This window comes from Lepisma saccharinum, chromosome 24, assembly GCF_977018435.1.
Source record: "Lepisma saccharinum chromosome 24, izLepSacc3.1, whole genome shotgun sequence".
NCBI classification, from domain to species: domain Eukaryota; kingdom Metazoa; phylum Arthropoda; class Insecta; order Zygentoma; family Lepismatidae; genus Lepisma; species Lepisma saccharinum.
This window is the reverse complement of record NC_139252.1, coordinates 30,444,762-30,470,325: the sequence shown is the minus strand read 5'-3', so window position 1 is coordinate 30,470,325 and position 25,564 is coordinate 30,444,762. Positions and strand designations below refer to the sequence as shown.

General features: G+C 37.7%; 1 protein-coding gene across 3 annotated transcripts in view; it reads right to left on the bottom strand.

The window, feature by feature from the left end:
* Positions 1–16,312: 16,312 nt before the first annotated feature.
* Positions 16,313–25,564, bottom strand: part of abd-A (abdominal A) — a 156,485-nt gene continuing 147,233 nt past the window's right edge. For all 3 annotated transcript variants that reach the window (XM_083111092.1, XM_083111093.1, XM_083111095.1), the window contains one exon: positions 16,313–23,285. In XM_083111092.1, the coding sequence (XP_082967218.1) occupies positions 22,906–23,285 (380 nt within the window). In that variant the 3' untranslated portion in view covers positions 16,313–22,905. The remainder of the gene's footprint in view (positions 23,286–25,564) is intronic.

Sequence of the window (25,564 nt, the reverse complement as noted above, 5' to 3'; positions counted from 1 at the left end):
AAATTTGACAAAAAAAAAACAACTCTTTGTAGTTTGGGTAACGATTCCGTTTATTCCAAAATATCATAATTGTTGCAGTAAAATATCATTCACTTATCTCGTTTTACCAGTTTTCTGGGGGAAGGGGGTAAGAGAGATTGATTGGTCTACTGGTCAATGTTGGAAATTAATAAAAACTATATGGGTACTAGTTTTATATAATTATATAAGCGTACAATTTTACATGGGTGCTGGCTGAAGTAAACTTCACTAAGTACTCTGAAGAACATGTTACTTGTTACAACTACCGTACATAGGATATGAACGAAAGAAGATAGATTGAAAAAATAATTGATCCAAATGAAAAATTCTAAAACATTGCTCTGACTAGTGAACACTTAAAAGTTGAAGTGCGAGCATTATGATTCTCCAAGGAAATACGTAGAAGTGGAAACATTCACTAAAGATATTTTAATAAACTTTAACTTGTTTAATAATCACTTTATCTTGTAGAGTTCAGTTTGCAACTGCAACGAGATAAGAAATCCATAAAATTTACTGTTCTCTTTTTTTTTTTAGCAGAATTGAAATAAATGTACAATACACCTTAGGCTATTCTAGCTCACACATTGCTCTTATCAAGAGGGAATTTGACTTGTTCTTGTTTGTAGGGAAGCTTAAATTGCTTCTTTCTTATTATTATTCGGAAAGTCGAGTTTAACGTCATCCAATTCTTATATCTTCTCATATTTATCATATTTTCATATCCAACCAAAAGAGAAATACACCGACTATAATCAACACTTTTTTTAACAGGCATGTGCACACTTCCTTTATATTGATGCAACGTATACGTATTTTAAATCTTAACCATAATAAAACATAATATAAAAAGTATGTCTACGTGACTCTGCAACATGAGAACAAGGAATGAAAGTATAATATTTCCTTCACTCAGTGGTACGGGGACGTCTGTGGTGCGTTTCATGCTCTAGATTCTATAATAGGATGCCTCACTAGCGCCGCCAAACGGATGGTTTGAAGAAATCATTTTGAAGACTTGCAGTAAAGTGGGAACAACTCCGAAAATAAGTTTTATAGCTATTTGGTTTACCTTACGGTAAGAGTACTTGTTTAGGGAAGAATTAATTTTCTGTTTTCCCAAGGTACCTCTAATGTGAGGTTACTGTATTTCGTCAACCAGTGATCGTTCAGTGATTTTAATTGTCTCACCTGTATAAACCCGCCCTTCATGTTAATAGAACAAATGAAAGTAAAGAAGTGTTCCCATCGCTTTTTCAAATGACAATAGCTGATCCTAAGACATAAATATTTGATAGAGGCTACATATTGAAATGGGCCAGCAATGTCTGGAGAAACACCGAAGCAATATTTCGAAGCTTGTTTTCTAGACATGAAAGAATATGTAAAGCGAGCATCGCAGCGATAAGAATTCCCACAACATAACTTCGTCTGAGATCTTCGGACAGGCCGTTCAGTTCTGCCCCATCCCTTGCCCTCACCCCCCCCTCCCTCCTCCATGCGCACACATCCTTTCTACTTTTTTCACATCCGAAGGTAATCTCCAAGATATTAGGTTCTTCAGCACCACGGTCCAACTCCGGGTTCTTTCTCTGGTGCAGTGGAATGCGCGGCTCATCACGAAATCAATTTCCTCAATGGCTCCTTCCCTCCCCCTTTTTCACCCCCTCCTCCCCCTCTGCAGCTGGCCACCTTGATCACAATTGCTTTGAAAGATGTGGAAGGGATGTTCCGCCCCCTTGCAAAGAATCGGAGGGAGAAAAAATCATGTAGGAAACAGTGTGGCTATCTGTACTCCTATTTTGCACTGTTTCTCTGTTGCTTATTGTGAAAACACGATGGAAGATCGCAGCGCGTTACTCTAACCATTCTACCACTCTATTCGCACTGTAGACGATCAGTTCCGAATACCGCGTAGCTATGCACTTGATGGACGTTTTATAGTCCGCGCAAAGTGTAGTACATACAGGTGCATCCGTAACGGGTAGCAAGCCGTCATAAATAGAGGCACACAATTGTTTCATTCAATTCAGTGACATTCTGCGGCATTTTGTGCATATTGATTGTATTCGAGTAATTATGAATTATATACACGTATATGTATAAATATGAAAATCGTTACTGAAGCATTAGAAAATATACAATCTAGTTTGGAAAATGGCAAGGTAATGCGTCAGAATTAGAAAACACGTTTTCGTCAAATTGCTGATGGATTGATTTGTTGTTTTAAGTCCACTTTATGCACAGAAAGGCTACTCGGGACTGGACCTATAGTTTAAAGTGTGATCCGAACCATGTTCCTCCATCGGGTATCGAACACGGGACACCTTGATTACAAGGCGATAACGTTACCACTACGCCATCGGGGAGACCCTTCGTCAAGTTGTGTGGAATAGAATTTATTTTTGGGAGCAGTATCTATCTGTTTAAGTTTAAAAGGGATGTCATAATGAATGGTTAACCAGTGATTTATCAGCACACACACCCAACACCCTCCACCTTCCAATTTTAAGTACAATTTATGGTCATCGTGTCACTAAATCTACCCTTATACCATCCTAGAAACGACCTAACTCCCCCAGATGGGAAAATTCTGGACAAAATCTGTAAGCAACTAAATTCAGCCTCGTTTCCTATGTCGTACTTCTGAAAAGTACAATCGAATGCAAAGAATACCAGACAAATTGTCCATCACTTTGTTTTACCCAATTCGAGGTTCAAGAAAGAGACAAATAGTTATGGACAATTTGCTTGGTACCTGACTAACGAATTATATGGGGATTTTCAGAATCAGCACTTGGCAACAGTGTTAACTTTTTTTTCTCACACTTGCCAGCATTCTCTCTTTTCCCCCTTCTTCCTTTCGGAAAATTCTAGTTTGTGTCGGAATCGGTCCGTGCAGTATCATACATTTTACTTCCTCTCTCAGCATTCTGCAATCGCTTCTATCTTCTTCTTTTTCTTGAAGAGAACAGACTGGAACCTTTTGGCCTCTGGAAAAAAGACTCCAGATCTTCTGGAGTCTTAGGGAGTATCCTGTGGAAGATATCTAAGTCAGTGAGCCTCTTACTTCTTACTTCTAAGGGCATACTGATCGCCTAATTTTTCTTTTTCTTCCAGCACAGACTCGTTTCCAATTTCTTCTGATTCAGAACCGATATCTAGACATAGGGGGATCCCGAATCTCCTTGGCGCTCGCCGTAACTCGATGTGGACTTAAGTTGAGTGCTTCTTTCTATGCTAAGTGCGTGAAATCTGAGTGAAATGCACTCACAGGGAATGAGCTTCGTAGCACTTCGGCTGAAGACTGTGATGAGATGCTGTGATCGGGAATCCATGAAGCTTCCCGATCGTCCCAAATGCAATTGGAGTATAATTTATGCGTCTCGGGATTCGTTTTTGTGCCTGTAGGGAGGATGTAATGGCAGACTTGTATGATTGCTCATCAGGGGCGTTGGTGTCGCGTGATGACGATATGTGACACCCTTAACGGTACATCTATGTAGCGTCAAGCAAAATTCAGGATTGATTTATTTTTTACGTAGCTTTTCTGCCACTTTTGGCTAATCGCGAAGATGAGGATGAGTGATGATATGAGGAAACTGATGAAGGAGCACTCTCAAAGAACGTTAATGCCCAGGCCGGGATTCGAATCAGGGATCCTTGTGTATTCTTAATCATGTCCCATACCGTGGCCGTTCGGTCTAAGACGTCATACTTTGGGCTCTGGCTACGGAACGCGCAGGTTCGAGTCTTGTGGGGGATGCGTAACAACTTTCCTTCTGAGGTTTCGGACTGTGTATAGGACCGGTGGCCCCCCACCATCGTGAAGAAACTGTAGAGCTAAGAATGAGTAGCGTAACCCGGTCACGGAAATCTACAACAACGACTGGGGGTCCGTCGTGCTGACCACACGTCAACCCGTAATTGGTTGAATGATCTCCACCTCTGGTGGGAGTGAGGTCTGCAGTCGGTAGGTAGTCCCTGGTCCTCACGGGCTGTGACGCCACGGATTACTATTATTAGTATTAATAATAAAATAATAATCTATTACTATTATTATTATTATACATTCTTAATCATAACATTTACTTTTATATTTACTATTATTATCATTATTAGATCGTGGCCAATGCAGTTTTTGTGGCAACTGCGCGATATCGGCACCAATTATCAATAAACTAGGGAATATAGTTACTATTATTATTACATGTAAGACACAAGAACCCCTCCCAAAATATGTTCCTACAAAGTGCCTGTCCATACATGGATATCAACAACCTCATCCCCATCTAGTTGCAATCTCAAATGGACGGTCATCTTTATCGCTACTACGTGAAGAATGAAAGCATAAATTCTTCGTTCTAAGTGGCCCTTGATAACGCATAAGACCAGAAAGCATCTTTCTTTTGTTATCTTCGTTTCGAAACATCTGACTAACGGAAAGAATGGGCGCGAGTTAGCTCACATAATTCTGAGAGAGAAAAAGGAATAATGTAAGTGCTCTTTCTCTTATCTCAGAAAAGCATGACGGCCACTTTGGAAATGATATAGAGCGCTTAATGGCCCACTAATCGACGGCTTCACGCTTTTTAAAAGATAGTGTACGTAAAGGTCAAGTGCTGACAGACCTTCGTCTTGTTTATTCTTGTGAGAATCGGAAATTAATTTAAAGAGTATTTTTAAAACGCTTTGTCAATGTTTCTTGCTTTCAGTAAAGCAAGCACTTTAATGCAATCATGCAATATTGACGTACCAATATCCAGTACCTATTAATTCTGTAAATTGATGATTTGTACAGTGGGATCCATGAGGATTACCGTGCAAATTGTCCATGACTATTTTCATTACTTTTTCTCTTACATCCTGTGTGTTTTAAAGCAATGTTTTTTTATGTATACTGGTGCAGAAGTTGTCAACAGCTTGTTTTGAGTTTTCTTTTAATTCTTGAAGCTCTTATGGGGTCAAATAAAGTGCACAAACATGGTGATGGACAATTTGCACGGTAATACTCATGAATTACACTGTACAGTCACCGGAAATAAATAGGACATCTAGATAGGACAGTATATCCTGAAATCATAGGCGTGCGCAGACCATCTGATTAGGGGGAGAGGGGGCAAAGCCTTGATGAAAGTTTAGTCGGGAAAGAAAAACTCATCTTATCTTACTGTTTTAGTTTCATTGCATTGATTGGTGTACTGCAGCAACATAGAAGCACCATAACCAATAAATAAATTGTCTCTGAAATGTGCTGGCCTCCTTTTACTCCAAACAATTGTGTTCACGCATTTAAGACAAAACTGTTTAGCAGCAAGAGCCTGAAGTACTTGGTAGTTATAACCTATAACCTCTCTCTCTGGCAATTTACAATGCATTACAGAAAACATGAAAATTGCGAGCGAAGCCAGCAAGAAAATTATTAGATCCAAATTCTTGCAAACTGAAAACAATATTGATTTAATATGGCACAAAAAGTTTCATGAGCCGCCATGGCATTCTTTTCCATTTTTTTTTCATTTAGGCGCCCAGGGCCAACTCCCGCCGACCCCTAGCTGCGGCTCTGAACTTGACAAGACTGTAAGAAAAGCAGATATTGCGAGCGAAGCGACCAAGAATATTTTAAGAAATTTATTTTTAAATTGCAAAATTTTATATCGAGGGGGCAATTGCCCCTATGTGACCCCCTGGAGGTGCTCTTGGCCATCTGGAAGAAATAATGCAAGAGAGACGTGAACACAAATTCCATCTTGAGTATAGTTTTGACCTGCTACTCTTAGATTCTACTAGTCTTGCTTTATTTTACCTCAATTTTTGCCCCCCCCTAGAATTGATTTGCGCCTAAGGTTGGGGAGGGGCAATAAGAGTATAATATCGTTTAATAATGGCGATAAGATTCCTCTACACTAAATTTCTAGGTGCAAGTATAATAATGTAGGAACATAGAGGGGAGGGGGGCAAGGATTGCCACACCTCCCCCTTAGAAATCGAATGTCAACCTAAAAATATATATTTTACATGTATAATTTGATTTCAGTCATAGCAAATTACATGAATGCGATAATTTCAAATTCAAGAGGTATTTTTTTTTGAGGTGGGCAACACTATTATGGGGGTAATATGCCCCATGGAAATAACCTTGCTTGTCCCTCCGTGGGAAACAAAATCTGCGGACGTCATGATTAGGGCCATGCGCACGCCTATGCCTGAAATATTCGCTTCTCTGCAAGGCGTTATGTGTGTTGCATAACTCAACAGCCATAAGTGGATTTTAATAGCAAATTTTCTCAGCCGTAGAGTTATGCAACAAACTTGACGCCTTACAGGAACCGCCTATTTCAGTTACTTTGAATCTTTTGCGGGGAGAAAGAGCTGGGGACATGTAAAGGGTCTACCAATTTGAACGTCAGAACTTTAAAATTAGATAGAATGAAAACCACAAGTGATAATGACATATATATACATTATTTTTATTTTGGAGAGCAAACAACGACATTAAGTTTTGAAGAATATGTCGTTCAAATGTCCTCCTCTGCTTCGGTGGGTGGAACGGATTCTGAATGTCCAGTTTTCCAGCACGTCTTCACACATATTGAGTGGTATAGACTCAATGGTTCGTTCGATGTTCCGTTTCAGGCCACGAACCGTGCGTGGCTTGGTCTCATAGACCTTAGATTTTGACAAGACCCCATAGAAAATAATCCAGGGGGGTTAGACCACATTATCTTGCTGGCCAGTTCACATCACCCTTTCTGGACAGAACTCGTCCGGGGAACTTTTCCTGCAATAATTCCATTGTTTGGAGAGCTGTGTGTCAAGTTGCACCGTCCTGTTGAAGAAACACATTGTTGATGTCAAGATTTGCCAGTTTAGGCCACAAAAACTGCACCAACATAGTCCTGCATCGCTCCCCATTGACCGTCACGTGATTTCCATGTCGGTCCTTAAAGAAATAAGGACCGATCACACCATTGGCCCAAAAACCACACAACACAGTCTCTTTCTGAGGATGAAGGGGTACGTCCAAAATCACTTGCGGATTTTCATCTGCCAGTTTTGTTTGTTAACGTAGCCATGAAGAAAAAAATGTGCTTCATCGGAAAAGATGATCTGGATCGGCATCTAACTGCTGTAGAGCCCAATTAATGAACTCCCGACTCAGACGATGATCATTAGGCTTAAGTTCCTGAGTCAGTTGCACTTTGTAAGCTTTTAGGTGAAGATCGTGACGCATAATTCGCCATGTTGTCATCTGTGAAAGGTCGAGTTGTTGTGAACGCCATGAAACAGCAGGTTTGGATCGTCAACCACGCTCTGGCTTACCGAAGCGATATTCTCAGCTGAACGATGGACAGATGTTGACTCGTTTGGTACTGAGGCTGTTCGTTCAAATTTCTCTACGAAGCGGTCGATTATGTTGACTACAACTTCCTCTCAATGCACGAAATGTCTGTCGAACTGGACACGAATTTTCATAATAAATTCGAATAATTTATATGCGTTGTTGCATTGTGTATATCTCCATGATAACTTGCCACAGACTACTGCACACAGATGTCGCAGTTCAATCTCGTCATTTCAGTCAGTGTTGCCACAACACTCTTTCAAAGTTGTCACGTTCATATTGGAAGACCCTTTATATGGGAGAAGCTTCTTTCCCTGCTAAATCCTCTAATGATGTCATGGCGTATTATTATTATTTCCAGGGTTGCGAGAAAATACACCTCAGTATCCACATTCACTCGTCAATAGTAGTAGTAATTTACTAGCTCGACTTTTGTTGACGCTTAATTTTTATGATTTTGTTCGAACTGAAATTGGCAACACTGTCACTATTTATATTTTCACTCATTTCTTTGTTGCATTCCATAGAAAGGTCAACACGTACCAACCAATCTTTTTTACGTGAAATTAAATTGCATATATTTGGTAAAAGAATGTACTGTTACGATATTTTGTTGCTGGAACGGTAAACATCCAGCAGGAGGATTTCAGTAACTTCTCCCGAAGCATCCCCCTTCAAAAGGCCAAAAAATGTACAACCAGGGAGGGCAAAAACAGAACTGGGGGATCCTCCTCCATCTCCCCCTACAAATACTATCCTGGATGCGCCCCTGGGTGGGGGAATGTCGAGGTTCATTCGTTCAATTTCTTCAGTCATTTTCGAGAAATGCGGTCGGGTGTTGTCATGGAGAAGAATTGGTTATTTTCGTTTGAGCAACGTTGGCCGTTGTCGATTTCTTGATGCACAACTTCTCTGCTGCGTTGGTCTCTCCAGCGTTCAAGAAATTGTTGTGGGTGATTCCGCTTGTGGACCACAAAATAATAATGTTGGTGCTGATGCTTCGGTTTGAGGAAGTGTTTCAGTGCTACATCTCTGCCCAGCACAGTGCTCGATGTGGGGATAACATGTAAATTTATGTGAAGCGAAGCATATATATACACACAGCTGTTTCATTGTTGCCGTGTTATACCATATGGTATGACGAACATGTCCCGACTATGTCCAAGACTCAAGCAAACATCCCCTGTCTAAATATTTCCTTTTCAAGCTCTGTGCTTTGTAATCAAGAGGTCCCGGATTCTATCTCCGTTAGAGGCTAAGTGCACAGCGGTTCGGTGATCACCTGTTTATATGTGTTCGGGAACGCGCACTCTGCTGGCTGGAGGGTTTGAAAAGAAAGGAGCGCTCAAATTAGAGAAAGTGGGAGTGTTCTTGGTGAAAGTTAATGGAAGAAGAACAAGTGGAGTGAATGATCTGTTATGGGAAGGGAAAGGTTATGCATAAAAAAAACATGGGTAACAAACTAAGAGATAGCACAAAAGAAAATAGCCTGCTTGATGGCGTAGTGGTAACGTCCTTGCCTTGTAATCAATGGGTCCCGGGTTCGATATCCGGTGGAGGCACATGGCACACTGGTTCGAATCCCACTTTAAACTGTAGGTCCAGTCCCAATTAGCCTTCCTGTGCATAAAGTGGACTTAAAAACAACAATTGAATTCAATCAAGCACAAAAGAAACAATTCAAATATGATTGCGTACAGCCTATGACTATCACATGAAAGGAAATAAATCTAAATTACTTTAAACTGTCCCGATTAGTCTACCTGTGCATAACGTAGACTGAGGTCATGTCCCAAAGGTGCAAGCCCGTACTTGAAGTGAACATCCTCCGAGTATGGTCTTGGAGTGCGGTCTCAAGTCGTGGACTGGAAGTGAAAGTCTTTCGAATTGCACTTCGACTGCAGCGCCAAATACGATCAGTAGATAAAACTGAGTACTTGTGGTTTTCCTCGCGTTTTAAACACTTGTTTTTCACCATAGAAATCACGTTGCATTTTCAAATGTTCGTACACATACATTTCCACACATTAGAAGCACTTTAACCAACAAATTGCTGACCCATAACGTATATTTAACCTGTGTTGCTGGCTGTTCAAATCTCCGCGATTTGAAACGAACAACGAGTGTGGAAATCACGTGACCGAGTCAGCTTCCATCTGCACTGCGAGCTATGCACTTGCGTAATGCTGTTCTTGGCGCTTTCGAACTGTACTAGGTGACGTCACTTCCGCCAAAACCATGCTTCAAGTATGTACTTCGTACCTTTCGGACAGAGCCTTATTCCAACAAACTTTAAGCATAGACTCATTCAAAGAAACTAAGCACTTGTCAAGCCATTTCGCGGAGCGCCATCGGATGTATCGAAGCCTTTTTCATCGCATGTCGAAATGTTATTTCTAGTCAACAAATTAATAATGATAACTCAAAAATTAATTCGAAACGGTCTTATATTTAGCCACGCACTGTGTCATCACTTTGATTCTGCCCACATCATAGTTTGTGATCAGTGATCATCTAGATACTAGAAAGAGATTGCAGTGCAGGTAAAATCATTTACGTTTTTCACCTACGTGCTAAACATGCATTTTAACCCACCAGTTTCCTAATGCTAACAACGCTAATAATCAGATTAACATCATCTTTGCATGAAGCTTACACAAAATTACGTACAAGAGATCCAAAAACCAAGCAAGCAAAGCCGAAACTGAGGCTTGTTAAAGCACACAATAACTCGCACTTCTGTGCCTGAAAATTGCCATATTAGCACACGCTGTTGAGCTCAGCAAGAGTAGCCAGGTCATGCTTGTTTTCCTTTCACTGCTGCATGCGAAGATACCCCTATTATGCGAGAAGGGGAATGGCGTGTGTTGTTTACGCAAATTGGCTTCCTTGATGAATGCCATTGTCTTTGCCCACGAACCAGATCTTCTACGGCCTGTATTTACTCTTGCAATTTATAGCCCCTGCATGTAACCTCATGTCACAGCGGGTTAAACGTGTTTTGCGATCCCGTCCCAGCAATATCCGCTACTTTTGTTTCTTTGTTCTAATTAGCGATTCTAATGTGAACAGTGTTCTTGTTTCGAAACAATGCTTCCATTCTTTGTCATCAAGAAGCATGATTGGTTGTTAGAAGCCCATTGTTAGCACTCTATAAAATGTTATCTGCTATCACTTATTTCCACTCACTGGAATTTCGAAATGTCAAGGCCAAGATGCATGTATACAGGTGGGTGCATTAGATGCTTCTGAAGCAATCGATAATGACGTAGTTGTGGAGTAATTTTGGTAAGATGAATCTACTACAAACAGAAAACTAAATGCATCATAACGATTGATGCACTAAAGTGTGTTTTTGCGAAGAATCAGATTCACATTTTTTATATCGTGAAAGAAACACAAAAGTGGATCATATGATGCAAATGAGGATTTCTTTCAGTCGAGATGCACTTAAATGCATGAGTTGATGTACCTTGATGCGGTTTGATGCACCTTCCTGCATCTAATCTAATCTATAGTTCCTAGTCCTTAATAACGTGTAGGATGCAAGAGAAATTTAATGAAAATAGTCATGGACAATTTGCCGAGCAATATTTTTGGATCCTACTGTATGTAATAACATAAAACCCACCATTACAACAGAATGAATTGTTGTTTAAAGCCCACTTTATGCACAGATAAGCTAATCGGAACTGGACCTAGAGTTGAAAGTGGGATCCGAACCACTGTGCAATGTGCCTCCACCAAGTATCGCCCGTGTCCCTTGATTTACAACGCGACGGCTTTAACCATTACAACAAATCACGAAAATTGAGCGAAAGGGAGTGCCTGTACCTAATTTAAGGTAGAGCAATTTTATTGACTCAAATTCGTAGGCCCAAACTTGGACGTAAACACGCCCCTGCTGCAGCAAAAGGCCCACGATTCGATTTTACAGAGGCTCGGATTCAAATTCAAACTGAGGTTGGACTTCTGGTAAGATTAGTGGTGCACATAAGGGGAGATTTGGGAAGGTACAAAATATCCGCCAAGAACAATTGTTATCAAAAAGGGGGGCTCGCCTCTGAAATGAAGTTCTACATACGCCACTGAATAAACCTTACATGAAGTGAATCTAATAAGAACTTGTGAATGGCAGTCATTTGGATCAATATACACAAAAAATAACAGACATCGATTTTTAAGACAGACAAATGTAACCACGTTTCAAAAATACTGCTTGTCAGCACTTTAGCAAGATATTTCGGCGCCCCAACCCCCACAGGCATTTTATATACGACCTTCGATATTCCTTCCTTTGCCATGGTTTGTTATGTTTACATCTTACAAATTTTGAAACGAGGAAGCAAAGAAAATACATTAAAACCTCGTTAATCCGGACAGGCAAAAGAAAAAAACCCGCCGAATGCAAGGTTTTAAATGTGGCTAGAAGTCAACAAGAGAACTTCCCAAAGAAAAGGCAGTCAACCACTGATGAAATTCTGTTTCCCGCAGACTTTGTACTGTACTGTATAGTGTATTTAGGCCTATGCCCTTTAAATACACCATAATAAACGTGTTTTGTTGCTATAAACGGAGTTTTAATGCACTTTCTACTGTCCTTTTAGGTTATTTCAGTTAATCCGGACTTTCGTTAAACCGGTTATTTATCCCCCCATTAGTTCGGATTAACGAGGTTTTACTGCATTGATTATATTTAAAAATTCGATTTAACAATATTTCAGTTGTGTTTTAGTGTCTGAAGAAGATATTTTAAAACTACTAAGTTTGGGAAACTCACCCTATGGGAGGAAAAACACACTCTATGCTAGGGTGAGAAAACTCACCCTTATATGGGAGGAAAAACACACTCTATACTAGGGTGAGAAAAACTCACCCCAATATGGGGTGTGGAAACTCACCTTTTGGGGACGTCTATTTGTGACAAGCCAAACTCACCCCAAAAGGTGAGTTTCCGCACCTTTATTTTTTTCAGTGTACCTATGTCAAATTTAATTTCTTAGTCGCAAATTCTGGCATTGTTGTGTGTGTGTGTGTGTGTGTGTGTGTAAAGAAAGTCCTACTCCTCGCTACGGTCCTGGTTCTTGTAACAAAGAGAAAACAACTTACAAATGTCAACATTATGAAGAGTTAAGTAATGCGGTAAGCATGAAATGAACTACAAAAAACATTTTTTTGAGACAAATATACCAATAGATTTTTCGCATGGAAAAACTTACATTAAAAATGTTTTGAAACACACCAAGATATCTGGTACAGTCAGATGCACAAGTATTACTCGGCAAATTGCCCATGTTATTTTCATAATGTATTTTAAAGAATAGATTGTTACGTATGCTGATGCAAAGGTTGCCAGCAGCTTATTTGGCGTTCCAATGGGTAAAATAAAGTGCGTGAACCTAGTGATGGACAATTTGCTTGGAAATACTTATGAATCCCATTGTACGTTGGTTGAAAAAGTCATGGACACATGTGCAATTGTTTTTTGTTAAAATGGTGTCGTTTTTCTGTCACTTTTGGTTAACCGTGACGATGATAAAAAACACACTTGTTGAAGTTGGAAGCCATTGATTTTCACACATCGTTACATGTCAGAAGTAGTCATGACCGTACCAGGAACACGTGACAATGATCATTCCATTTCTTCTAGAAGACTACCGACATTTAATTCCTTTTTCATATTTTCGTTTGTACACACATGAGTGTATGCCATCTTCGTAATATGCGCATTGTAAATTTGTTTGAAAAGTGTTTTCTGAAAAAGGGAACAGAGCTTATAATGTGCGCGCTTTTTTAACGCACATGTACAAAACATTTGTGTCTTTTTTTTTTTTTTTTACAGAGCGGAGAAGTAAAGAATATTTAGTTTCTCCTTCAGAGAGTCACAGACAGATGAAAATTATACCTAAAATTGAGCAATGTCGTGTTGAACATTTGTTGTGGTAATTTCCTGGGAAATTCAATCACTACCCATCCTTCACGTAACATCAGGAGTCTATAATTTCTCAATCATTGACTCGCAAAAAGTGAAATTTTATGCAAAGTTTATATTTTTTACTACTAGTTCTCACTTAATCGGTAGAAGAGAATATAAAAATAAAACTCCCTCTGTTCCATAATTATAGTCCGGTATGCCAAAATGGTAGTACCGAAATGACAGAGAAGAGGCAGATGGAAAGCACAATTTGTACTGATCCTTGAGTAGTAAAGTTATATGACTCATTCCCTTGTTTCATGTTCTTCTTCTGTATACACCAACGTCCCAGTTTGAATATCGGGCAATTATTATGAGACAACAAACAAAGGTGTACCGGACAATTATTATGGGACAGAGGGAGTATCTCCCAATGCCGCCTTGATCCTATGATAAATATAGTTGTATGAATTTTTTGGCAAGTCTGCAGTTTTGAAACCCGCTCTCTTTAAAACCCTAACCCCCTGAAGATTAAAACAAGAGTTATACAAAGACAACAAATGGTTCAAACACGACATATTTTAATAATCTAAATTAGATCATTTTGTAGATGCAATATAATTACTGATATTAGCCAAAATATCGTTGAAATACAGAAAAGAAACATTGTTTAAAACAAATTGTCATGTGCGTATTTGAAGTACAGTCACCGACAATAAAAATTTGGACACACAGATCCTGGAATCTGAGGCGATAGCAGATCTTCCTATTGAAAAGTTATTGAAATTTGCTCGTCGCCGCAGAGATGGGCAAGAAATATGTTCACTTTAGCTACATCTTGCTTTTATGTATTTCACGTAGATTGCGTTGTTAATCAAGTTTCCCTATAATAAAATAATTTTCATCATAAAAACCAGTGGTATTAACGTTATGGTGTTCACTGTAGTGATGCCACGCGCTTCACATCAAGACATAAAAGTATTCCAAAATCGAACCCAAGAGCATGAAACGTAAGAGAAATTAGATATTATGAAATTTGAGAAGAATGGTCAAACACAGTTTATGCGAAGTTTTAAAATATTTATTATTTTTATTTTTACTTAACACAGCCCCACGAAAAGATTGAACAAATTTTAGCCTTAAGGCGAGGAGGGACAATTTCCCCTAGGTCTTTCTCGCTGGGGCAGCTGAGGATCACTGTTGCCAACTTCGCTCTTTTGGAGCCAGATCTGGCTCTTTCGTGCACTCGTTTGACTGTGAACTGTGGCACCCGCCCTCTGCCCCACCATGATGCCACCACTGGCTTCGGCCCATAAAGACCAACCTTTGCCATGAGTGTACATTTTGCACGTGACGTGATATTCATATATACGTCACCCACCTCATCTTTCCTCCCCAGGTATTTTTATATATAGCGCTGTGGCTAAGGTGAAGATGACAATATTGTTATCCGGGAATCCTTTTTTTTTCGATTTCATATGAACATGATTGGATTATTGAGCTCGGTGATGCAGCCAAATGTAGGCGGTGAAAACAAAGAATAAATTGCCATCACTTTAAAGCTAACGGTAATAGCAGCCCCCCCCCCCAGACACCTAAAATTACCCATGAGGCACTTTAAGCAGCCTTCGTTAAATCTAGCTCCTTGAAAGTCATCTTTAGCTCTATTAATGGTGAAATGTAGCTCTTTTATGCACATCAGGTTTGGCAACACTGCGAGGATGGCCGTATGAGGCAAGGAGAAATGCATTAGGTTTATGGAATCATTATTTTATTCGTTCTCTCGGGAATGTCAAACATCCAATGACGCAGAAAAGTAGATGGACTGAAAAGGTCACGTTGAACTATGTCATAGTAGAAGGAAAAGTCTAATCTTCCATTTGATTAGCCGTAACTTGAAGTCGATTTCCCATAAGGAATACATGGGATTCTGTAAATACTTATTAGGGATTCTGTAAATACTTATTAATCATATTTTTCAAGCATCGTCTCTAGCTTACTAATCAACTTGCAAAACAGTTTCCACTTGCAACATGGAGAGAAATTCATACTCTCTTGCATACTAGTCCCTTTTTTAAATAGCAGTGCCCAATCCGACGATATTGAAATAAATGCACAACTAGTGTGTAATTGTCCCTCCTCGCCTTAAGTGTACATGCAATTTGTAATTTGTGACTACTACTCTCTCTTCCAAAGTTGTTATAAATTTTTTTAAAAAAAATATCTCCATAACAGTTGCATTTCTATAATGGGAACATTAGCATTTTAATTTTTTTTTTTAAAAAATCATGTCCTCGTATTAAACTAAGTCCCCAGTGTGTTACATATGAAGAATGGAAATATATACAGGCGCAATAGACAAAACAAAAATGTTATGAAATCGAAATTTTCTTCATTGCAAGCTTAAGGACCTACTTTGTCAAGTATTTTACATGGCAGTTCCAGTCTTAGAAAAGACCCTCGATCGTTCAATTCAAAATACGAATACCCATACTTCCTGGGTGGAAAAATAAAACTGTACGTCCAGATCAAATTAGCCTACCTGTGCATGAAAATGGATTTGATTTAGTGTATTTTACTTTGCTTTTTGTGCCACTTTTGGCTAATTTGCGAAGATGGGGATGAGTGATGATATGATGAATACACACAAACATCCATGCCCCGGCCAGGATTCGAACCCGGGAGCCATAAAAATGGACTTGAAACGAATCAATCACATATATATTTCATTCTTCATAAGTATAATATATATTTTTGCCACCATAAAACATGTACACATGGAGAGTAGTTACAATTTCAATGCATCATTGCAACTGTTTCTGAATGTTGATGCATATGGATTGTTTTGGTGACCAGCATTATGTATTACTTACTTTCTTTAATAACTTTAAAAATGAACTGTGAAGTGCTTCGAAAAGTTGACAGAAAGAAATTACTAGACCCTACCAATACTAATTTCACTAGTAGTAAAACTATTTTATATGCAATAATTCAGAGGTGATTTAACAATCAAAATCACTGATAATACGATGTAGTTTTCTAAACCTTTATTTACACAACTTCGATCTACTACAAGTCTGTAATTGCATCCACTAAATAGAGAAAAAATGATTTTTCATGTAAGGTATTAAAAAGCACGGCATTAATTTCTTTCTTATTTTCTTCTTAATGGTTACAATCATTTTTATTAATTGTTGGCATACGAAACATGAACAGTCACCCTACTTGTTTTATATAAAGGGTTCTTTTTTTAAAATTATTTTTCCACATCAAAACTTGTGTCTAGCCCAACTAACACTTCGAAAAAGCACAAACATCTGAACGGTCATTTTTTTAAATATAAGACTACGTGTACATAGCCAAGATATACTGTAAATTATGTAACGTTAAGGAAATGAACCAATTCTGAACATAACAACCATAGAAATACGGTATATATGTACAAATATGGGGACGGTAAACTTAGACGACAAGATGGTGTTTTTTCTTCAGTATATTTATCTAAAAGAAATTTACCATAGCTGATATCCATACATTGTCTACATTTAGTTATATATGGAGAGTTACTTAATAACTATTTGTACACTTACAACGAAAACACGTCAATTCTTTTGTGAGGTACAACATAATACACATATATATCTGAATATTCTTTTGTTCATGAGACGAAGGAAAATCCACACAAAAAATTAAATATGAGCAAAATGCTCACCTGAAGCTACAATAATATGATTTGTTCAGTTAAGGAAATGCGTTGAGCAACATTACATCTATACCTCTCTTCTGTTGCTACTTTTATGTATAAAAAACAGGAAACTTCCTACAAAATCAAACTTAATACTCAAAAGTTATAAGAGATTAACAGTATACAGCTGCCAGTAGTACATAATGTTGTTCTTCCAATTATTTTCACGTTAAAGCTACATATAGCTTCATAAGCAATAACACACACCTTTAATATATCGGAATGATAATCTTCTACAAAATGGGATGAAAAAAACTAATCTGATAAGTAAGGTAATTTGTTTAACAGTAACAATACAAAGAACAATTACGGTACATATGTACAAACCACAATTAGTGTGCAAATTTTGTTTTGCAAAATAATTCATCTTTAAAAGACAAAGGGGATACAGAACATAATAATATATAAAATCTATGTAATGTTTGATTAAACAAAAAGGATTCTGAAATAAACTTGTTCTTGTATCTCCTTCCTTGTTCTTGTTGTCTTAATTTACACGCCCGAGGTATACATTGAAGAACACACCTTTGTTTTTACAAAACTGCCCTTTCATGTTCTGTAGGTAACGTACAATGATTCACATTAACACATGCTGCATGCCTACTTTCATCAATACAATAGACAACATACGATATAGAAGGAACAATGATGGTTCTTACTCATAACATATAATTAAAAAATTGGAACTTCTTCATGTAACTTCCACAACCATTGCTTAGAAATTGTTAAATAATACACTCCCATACAATACCATCATTGATCCTTCATATCGAATCACAACCACACAACCATGAAAAAGAAACAATTACAGGGTAAGAAAACTGTCAACATAGATGAAAATTATTATTTTTAATAACTTGTACAAGAAACCCAGTGTACGTTTTTAACAGAGCAGCGCGCGCAGCAAAACACAACCATACATACACAAACACTCACAGATACACACTTATATATATGTACACACCTATATAAAATCACATTGTTAAAAAGAGTTAGAACTACATCATTCTCGCTACAAGCAGAAGCAGTCTCTCTCTCGTTAGAACAAAGAAGTTGCAAAATGCTTGTTTCTTATTAAAAAATAATAATAATAATAAAAAATAGCCACTGATGTACTAATTGAATATATATATCTCGCACACCAGCAGGCTATGTATGCAAAATTTTATACTCACACATTAAGCCTGTTTGAGTTGAAAAATTTTGGTAATTCGGATTCGAGAAGTTTTCACCCTTAGGGTTTCATTAATGAAATTCTACAATCTAATATTTATTTTTTTGTTAAAAAATTATTAGGTCCACTTATTTTATTCCATTAAAGAACGTATACATGAACCAAATAGGTTCTCTATCACAGGCTAAGCAAAGAACGAGTGTTGACACAAGACTACTAGGACTACATACACTAAGAAACGTCACCGGAAGTTGTTACAGTTGAGTGAGAAGAGCCTCAGAGAAGTTAGATCTAGTTTAGGTCTAAGGGGCAAGAGAAATTAATAGGGCGACCACAAGCAAGCTAGCATTTCTTGACGTCTTTTGAAGGATGCAAATGCAATATTTTACATGTTCTTATAACTCTATAAGTGGTCTCAAAACAGCTCTTACAACTGACATTGTTTCTTCGATGAGAAAGTTGATGTTCAAATTTCTAAAGTTATGTCAACACTTAATAAAAGTTCTTTTTTTAAAAAAAAACGAACAAAAAAATCTCATGTACTCACAACAGCTAGAACAAATCAACTTTAAAAAGATTTGATCGTATTTCTCTTTTCTCTTTTTTTAAGGTGAAAACAGTCAAAATTTCCACCAAAAAATCTACACAAATAACAAATATGCCTGCACAATGATGACACAATTAAAAAATCAAACATATATTCATTTTAACAATTCCAGCTTTATAATATCCTCGTTCAAGCAAACTTCAATTTGCAACTAACAGAAAATGTGATATGCATATGCAATTTTATTTTTGTTCGTTGACATGAAATCTCACTCTCTATTTGGTTTCAAAGAATGTATTTCTTCTCAAAGAATGTATTTCTTCATATTTATAAAACAGCAACACACGTCATGTTATTGCACAAAATGATGGAACTGTACCATCTGAACTTGCAATCTTGTTGCAAATATTAATATTTGAGTATTTCCATAACTGAACTTAGGCAGATTATAGCACATTTATAAACGCGGTGTATGCCATAGTGATATTCATCTATACAGTGTGATATAATTGGGATAATTAATGCAAAAGATAACGTTTAATACTACACTTGAAATACATTACATTCAATTGGTACTGGTCTACTTGCTATAGAATATGAATCAAGATATCTACATATTCTGTAACAGCTAAGATTACAATTATTGAGCAGTTTCTTATAACTTTGAATTAATTCACAGTGTGATATATACTTTTTAAAGTTCAAATTTTATGTGAAGTTGTCCTTTTTATACAATGTAGAAGGATACACTTTGTACATTGCATCCACATGAGTAGAAATATTTTACCATGTGGTTCGACAGTGGCCACAATAGGACATTCGTTACAACTCAATTTGCTCATTCCTTTACCAAAATACCTTTCAGGTAGGTTAACATGCTACTGGAAGTATATTAATTATGCATGTTTTGAAATGATGGCACCTCAAATTAAAAATTGCTTTATGAAAATTAATTGTGGTAATTTGTAAAAGGTACATTTTCACGAATGGCATTTGCAGATTGCAAAGATATGGATTTCAGTTAAGCACTTCAATGATTACTGTAAATAAAGCATAAGTCTGTTGTAAATACAGATTCCTGAAAGGACCAAAGTAAGTACTCTAATCTATGCATGAGTTTTGTAATTATTGTTGTTGTAGTCATGTAAAAATAATAATTCTGTACCATGTTCTAGTTAAACTTTAAGAGGAAGATGTACTTAATACCTAGAGGGTCATTACTTGAAAACTGCAAAAGAAGATGTTGTCTGTCATGATAATTTAGTTTCTCGAATCGATCTAAAACGAGTATAAAATGATCTCGACGAAAGCTAATGTTTGCACTTGCTCATGCTGACATTACATGATAGTGTTTTCATTTAATTTGTTTATGCCAAATGGAAATGTACGTTCAGCGAAAAAAAAAAAAATCATTCGAGCCCCATAATTCTAAAGTACGAGTATAATGTACATTTTCTATGATTAATGTGGAATGGTGTAAAGAAAATAACCAATGGATGTTTAGTAAATGCATGTAATGCAGTGTTTTTTTAAAATAAATATATGTTCAAAGAAACCACAATGAGAAGTACCAAGTGATTGTGAGAACATGTATGGTTTGGTCGAAAGAACCAAAGTTGTCCTAACAAAAGTTCACAACCACCAATTACTTGTGAGGCGGCTATGAACTATGTGAGGAGAAGTTTGATTCTCTCGACCAAATGATACATGCCCTTACAACACAATGACATAAACTGCCAGCAAGCACATAGTTTGCAAAACGGTCAAATACTGTATTTAAGGGTAATTGTACTTTCATGTTTTCACTGTCAAAATAATTTTACTGTGGTAACATTTGAAGAAACAGTTCAAGACAGCAGTAAAGCTGTTTGAAAGTAACAGTTCGTTAAGTACACAATTACTTCATATACTCGCATAATTTGAGGTGCCCCTTTCTTTAAAAACAATTAAGTCTCTTATCCATGAATAGATTCGATGTATTTGTTGATAAGTATGAACTGTACCTGTTAAATTTGCAGATTTTGTACTATTTTTCTCTGCTGCACTGAAGTGCATTATTGTACCATCAATTACTTTAGAGAAGCTATATGTTTGAATGGTTTAAAAGGTCGAAGAGAGAGAGAGACAATGAAAGAAATTAACTGAAATAATGCTGGAAGTGTACAAGCTTGCCTACCTTACACTGGAATAAGAGATGTGTGCGGCTTAGTTGAGGGTTTCTTTTAAAGTTCTATACATCAAAAATGTTACGTACCAGTGAAGTACATGTATTGAGGACTACACCAAGGTTTCCAACCACGAAAGACAATTTCAAAAAAACAAATTTTACAACCCTACGATCCAAATAAGTATCTCACCACAAGACAGTTGCGCAAGTAAGGCTCGTTTCGTGGTTGGACATATTACAACGACAACTTTTCTTAGCAAAGAAAGAAAGAAAAAAAAGTACTTTAAAAAACTTCCAGTCCATATTTCTTGAGGGTTGTGGGGGGTTCAAATTTTTTCTCCTCTAAAACTACATTTTTGTTCACAGCAAAAAACACATCATACACTTACAGTCTAATTACGTAGCTATAGTGGATTTCATACCTTAATAACTAATACATTTTGCGGATACTTTCAATATTTGTTCCTGGCTTGCAAGATTGTGTACATTCAATACACACTTGTTCATTTACCCTTACTTGGAAATACCTGTTTACAGAATATATAATATATATATTTTTATATATTTTAAAGCTCTCAATTTGCTGAAGAAAATTATGTGTGTTAATGGCAGATTCTTTTTAGGAAAAAACACTCAAATGTCTCATACAACAGCACACAGAAAGTAAAGAGGATTTTTCTTTAGATGTAAGTATGAAAATTAATTGAAGTATTAAACAAATTATATATTATCATGAACTTTTTCTCCCATGTGATCACACATCCCTATACAATCTACCCTGACACAAAATTACGTATATGTACTAGAGAAATTTTCTCAGCTTCAAATTCTTTCCTCTTCTTGTAAAATGTTGTTTGCTTTGTTACCAAGGGCGTTTGTGAGTGGGAAATTCCTATGCTCGGGGGGAGGGAGTTTTAGGGACATTTTGCACTGCAAGTCAGTTTTTCCATTCGTCCTCTCTTCCATTAATCTCATCTGCATGACAGCAATTGGACAGTTTCAAATTGCACTCCAACAATCAAAAACACTTGGCACAGTTTACTAAAGCTTGTCTTTCTTTTGCATATTCTTCGACGAAAAAGAAAAGAAAGAAAACATCACGCCGATTGCATGCACGACCATGGCAAATTTAGCTGGCAAAATCATAAAGGCAAAAATCCCTTGAGGCGGCTATGGCAAATTTAGCTGACAAAATCGTAGTTGGGCATCATCTCTTTCGACAAAAAAAATCGTCACATTGCACTAGAAACAGAATGTTATTTGTTAACGAAATGATAAAAAACGAAGTTCACATCTTCAGCTTTCTTCATCCTTCAAAACGTTTGAAGGGGAAAAGAGTCAACACGATGTTCTTGAGGGCAAAAAATCTTTAAAAAAGATTTGAACTTGTACCAAAGCATAACAAGCTTTCCTCAGACGACCACACGAAGATTTCTTGTCTCCCGCGTTGGGTTCACTCATACGAATCGAGGCGTTTTCATGCAAGAAAAACAATCGTATGCACGAAATGTATTGGCAAGAAGTGCCTCTCTTGGAACTAGCTTGTCAGCCACCACACTACGAACCCCAACACGAAAGTTAAAAAAAAATATTACACTGGCTCCACAACAAAAAACAGCAGTCAATGCAATAAAATAATAATAATTACAATGATAATAAAATAAAAATGTATTTGTTCGCAGTTTTTCAAGCTGCAGTACCACGCTTTTAAAAAATAATGTCTTACTGAAAAAGAACGAAGCTCAGATTCTTTTTTTTATTTTGAAAACCCTTGCCTTGTCCGTCTTCTTACACCTGAATCCTTCTTGATTTGACTTCACGAAGCGTTTGGGTTTTGAGGAGGGTGTCTTCAGGCTTGCGATTCTGTTCTGTTTTTGGGGTGGGAGGGTGGGTGAGGTTGATCAGGTATAAGAAAAGCTTCGATGGAAGGTTGGCAAGGGGGTCAAGAAAGGGAGGGAGCATTTATTCTCTTTCATCAAACGCACTGTCCACTTATGTTGGTGCTTTCGTAACCCCTTTCACCAGGTCACTCGCCTTTTCAGCACTGTTTTGGCTCTTAATGACGTCATGGCAATTTTGTTCTTGTTTGACCTGCTTCTCCTGCTGTTGCTGTTTTAACCTATCCTGCTCCTCCCTCTCCCTTCTCGCCTGTTCGTTGATCTCCTTCACCGCCCTCAATTCCTTCTTGAGCTTCATCCGTCTGTTCTGGAACCAGATCTTGATCTGCCTTTCGGTCAGACATAGTGCGTGGGCTATTTCGATTCTTCTCCTTCTGGTCAGGTAGTGGTTGAAATGGAATTCCTTCTCCAGTTCCAGCGTCTGGAAGCGGGTGTAAGTCTGTCTACCTCGCCGTCTCGGACAACCGTTTGGACCTGGGGACGACAAAAGATATGGAAAAGCGATAAGATATCTGTACATGACAAATTCAAGAATACAGAGCACAATATACAATGCATAAATGAAACCATCATTGTCAATCCTACATTTGTGAAGACGGTATGGTGTAGAACACCAAGTACATAATTCAAGTACAGAGGCCCGTTAACCATGGTTGGTAAAGGATCCCATGCAGGTATAGGTGTAGTATGTCTCCACATTGGAAGAATATAAGTGTGATATGTATTGTATGTTTCAAGTTCTTTATTTGTGTATATTTCCTCCATTTTACTTTCCTGTTAACCACGTTAGGTTAGGTAAGGGAAACATACAAAAAAATCAAGATGTGCATGTTATATTTACCTAACCTAACCTAACCTACCATGGTTCACAATGACGTATCGAGAAAAAATTTGGAGACATACTACACCTATACCACCCATGCATTCTAATGGGTTCCATAGAAAGATTGAAATAAAGTACAGGTATATAGAGACTGGAGGCCAAATGAACCGGACACAACTTTATTTGCATGTGCAATATTTGGATTGCTAAACTATACTTATTATGTCTAATTTTCTTGTATCTGATCAACTACTAAAGAGTTCTTTGTATATTAACGTAATGCACAGAAAGGCTAATCAGGACTGGACCTACAGTTTGAAGTGGGATCCGAACCACTATTTGCCGCCACCAGGTATAGAACCCGGGACCACTTAATTACAAGGCGACGACGCTACCACTGCGCCATCGGAAAGGGGGTGGGGGCTGGTACAATATTAACACATGACTTTAGGGGAAGAGAAAGTGTGTGTAAAGTAACACTTATGTAGTGCGTACAGCGTACACACACAAAACTAAATGCATCATATAGATTGATGCACCAGAATGCATGGATTCATGCACTAAAGTGTGTTTTATGGCTTCAAACATTTGATGTATTTGGGTGCATAAATCCTCACTTGCATCAAATTATGCACTTTGGTGTTTTATTTCACGACATACAAAAATACACCCAAATGCATCAAATGTGAATCTGATTCTTTGAAGAAGCCATAAAACACACTTTAGTGCATCAATCCATGCATTCTGGTGCATCAATCTATATGATGCATTTAGTTCTCTGAGTGTACAGCTCGCACAAGGAAAATGAAAAAAAAATACTATTGGGTTCCATAACAGTAGCTGAACCTTTCTTTCTCTCGCACTATTTAAATTCGGTCAAGTTGCGTATTGTTTCATTTCCATACGGAACTTGGGAGTCTCTTTAAACTGATCCGGAAAAAATGTTCCTGGACCGAATCGAATTACTTTAAGGATACGGTCCAGAACCCAATTACGCTTGCTGATTTCTTCTCCTGGACCGGAATTGAATTTCTCTAAAATTCCTGTACCTTTTAACAACCCTGCCGGTAACACTCCAATATTTGTAATATTTGATTAGGTGTGTGTCACACCAATTGTGGTGGCTACTCAGTACCATTTTTTTAAGTTCCAGAGTAGAAATCTAGAATCTTACTTATAATATAGAAAGTATATTTTCTGTGTATCTTCTAGAAACTACTTATAGAGCTGCTCTACTACGAGTTGGGGTGTAAGGGTTGACCCTTTCTCAAGACCTCCCTTCCCTGGACTACATTTTCCAGCTATCGAGGCTCTGGCGTAGAGTCCTTACAATGCTAATACATGTTCTATATCTTCTTCGCCTTGCCTCCTGGTTTGAGATAACAATTACCGCCAAATCCGGATATCGGATATTCTCATATCCGAATTGCCCGAATATCCTTTATCTGGAATATCCGGATATCTCAATGTGTGAAATATCCGGACAGTTTTGTCGTTTGGGCATCCCCGATGGCGCAGTGGTAGCGTCGTCGCCTTGTAATCAAGGGGTCCCGAGTTCGATACCCGGTGGAGGCACATAGTGGTTCGGATCCCACTTTAAACTGTAGGTCCAGTCCCGACTAGCCTGACTGTGCATAAAGTGGACTTAAAACACTAAATCCGTTTTACGGGCTATCGACACGTTCTTTTATTCATGTTCGTATTTGTCTGTGCTGATTTTATACAAATCCTTAAAGAATTTATCTGTTGTATCCGAAACGGATATTGGATAATTTGAAATCCAGATATCAGTTATTCAGATCCATCCCTAGTTTTTAATTGGCACAGTTTAAAAAAAAGTCAAGAAAAGTTGTTTCCTACTTTTGTTTACAGTGTACTCTCAGAATTCTGGCTAAAGCGTTCAGGGAAAGGATTACAGGATGAGGATTAC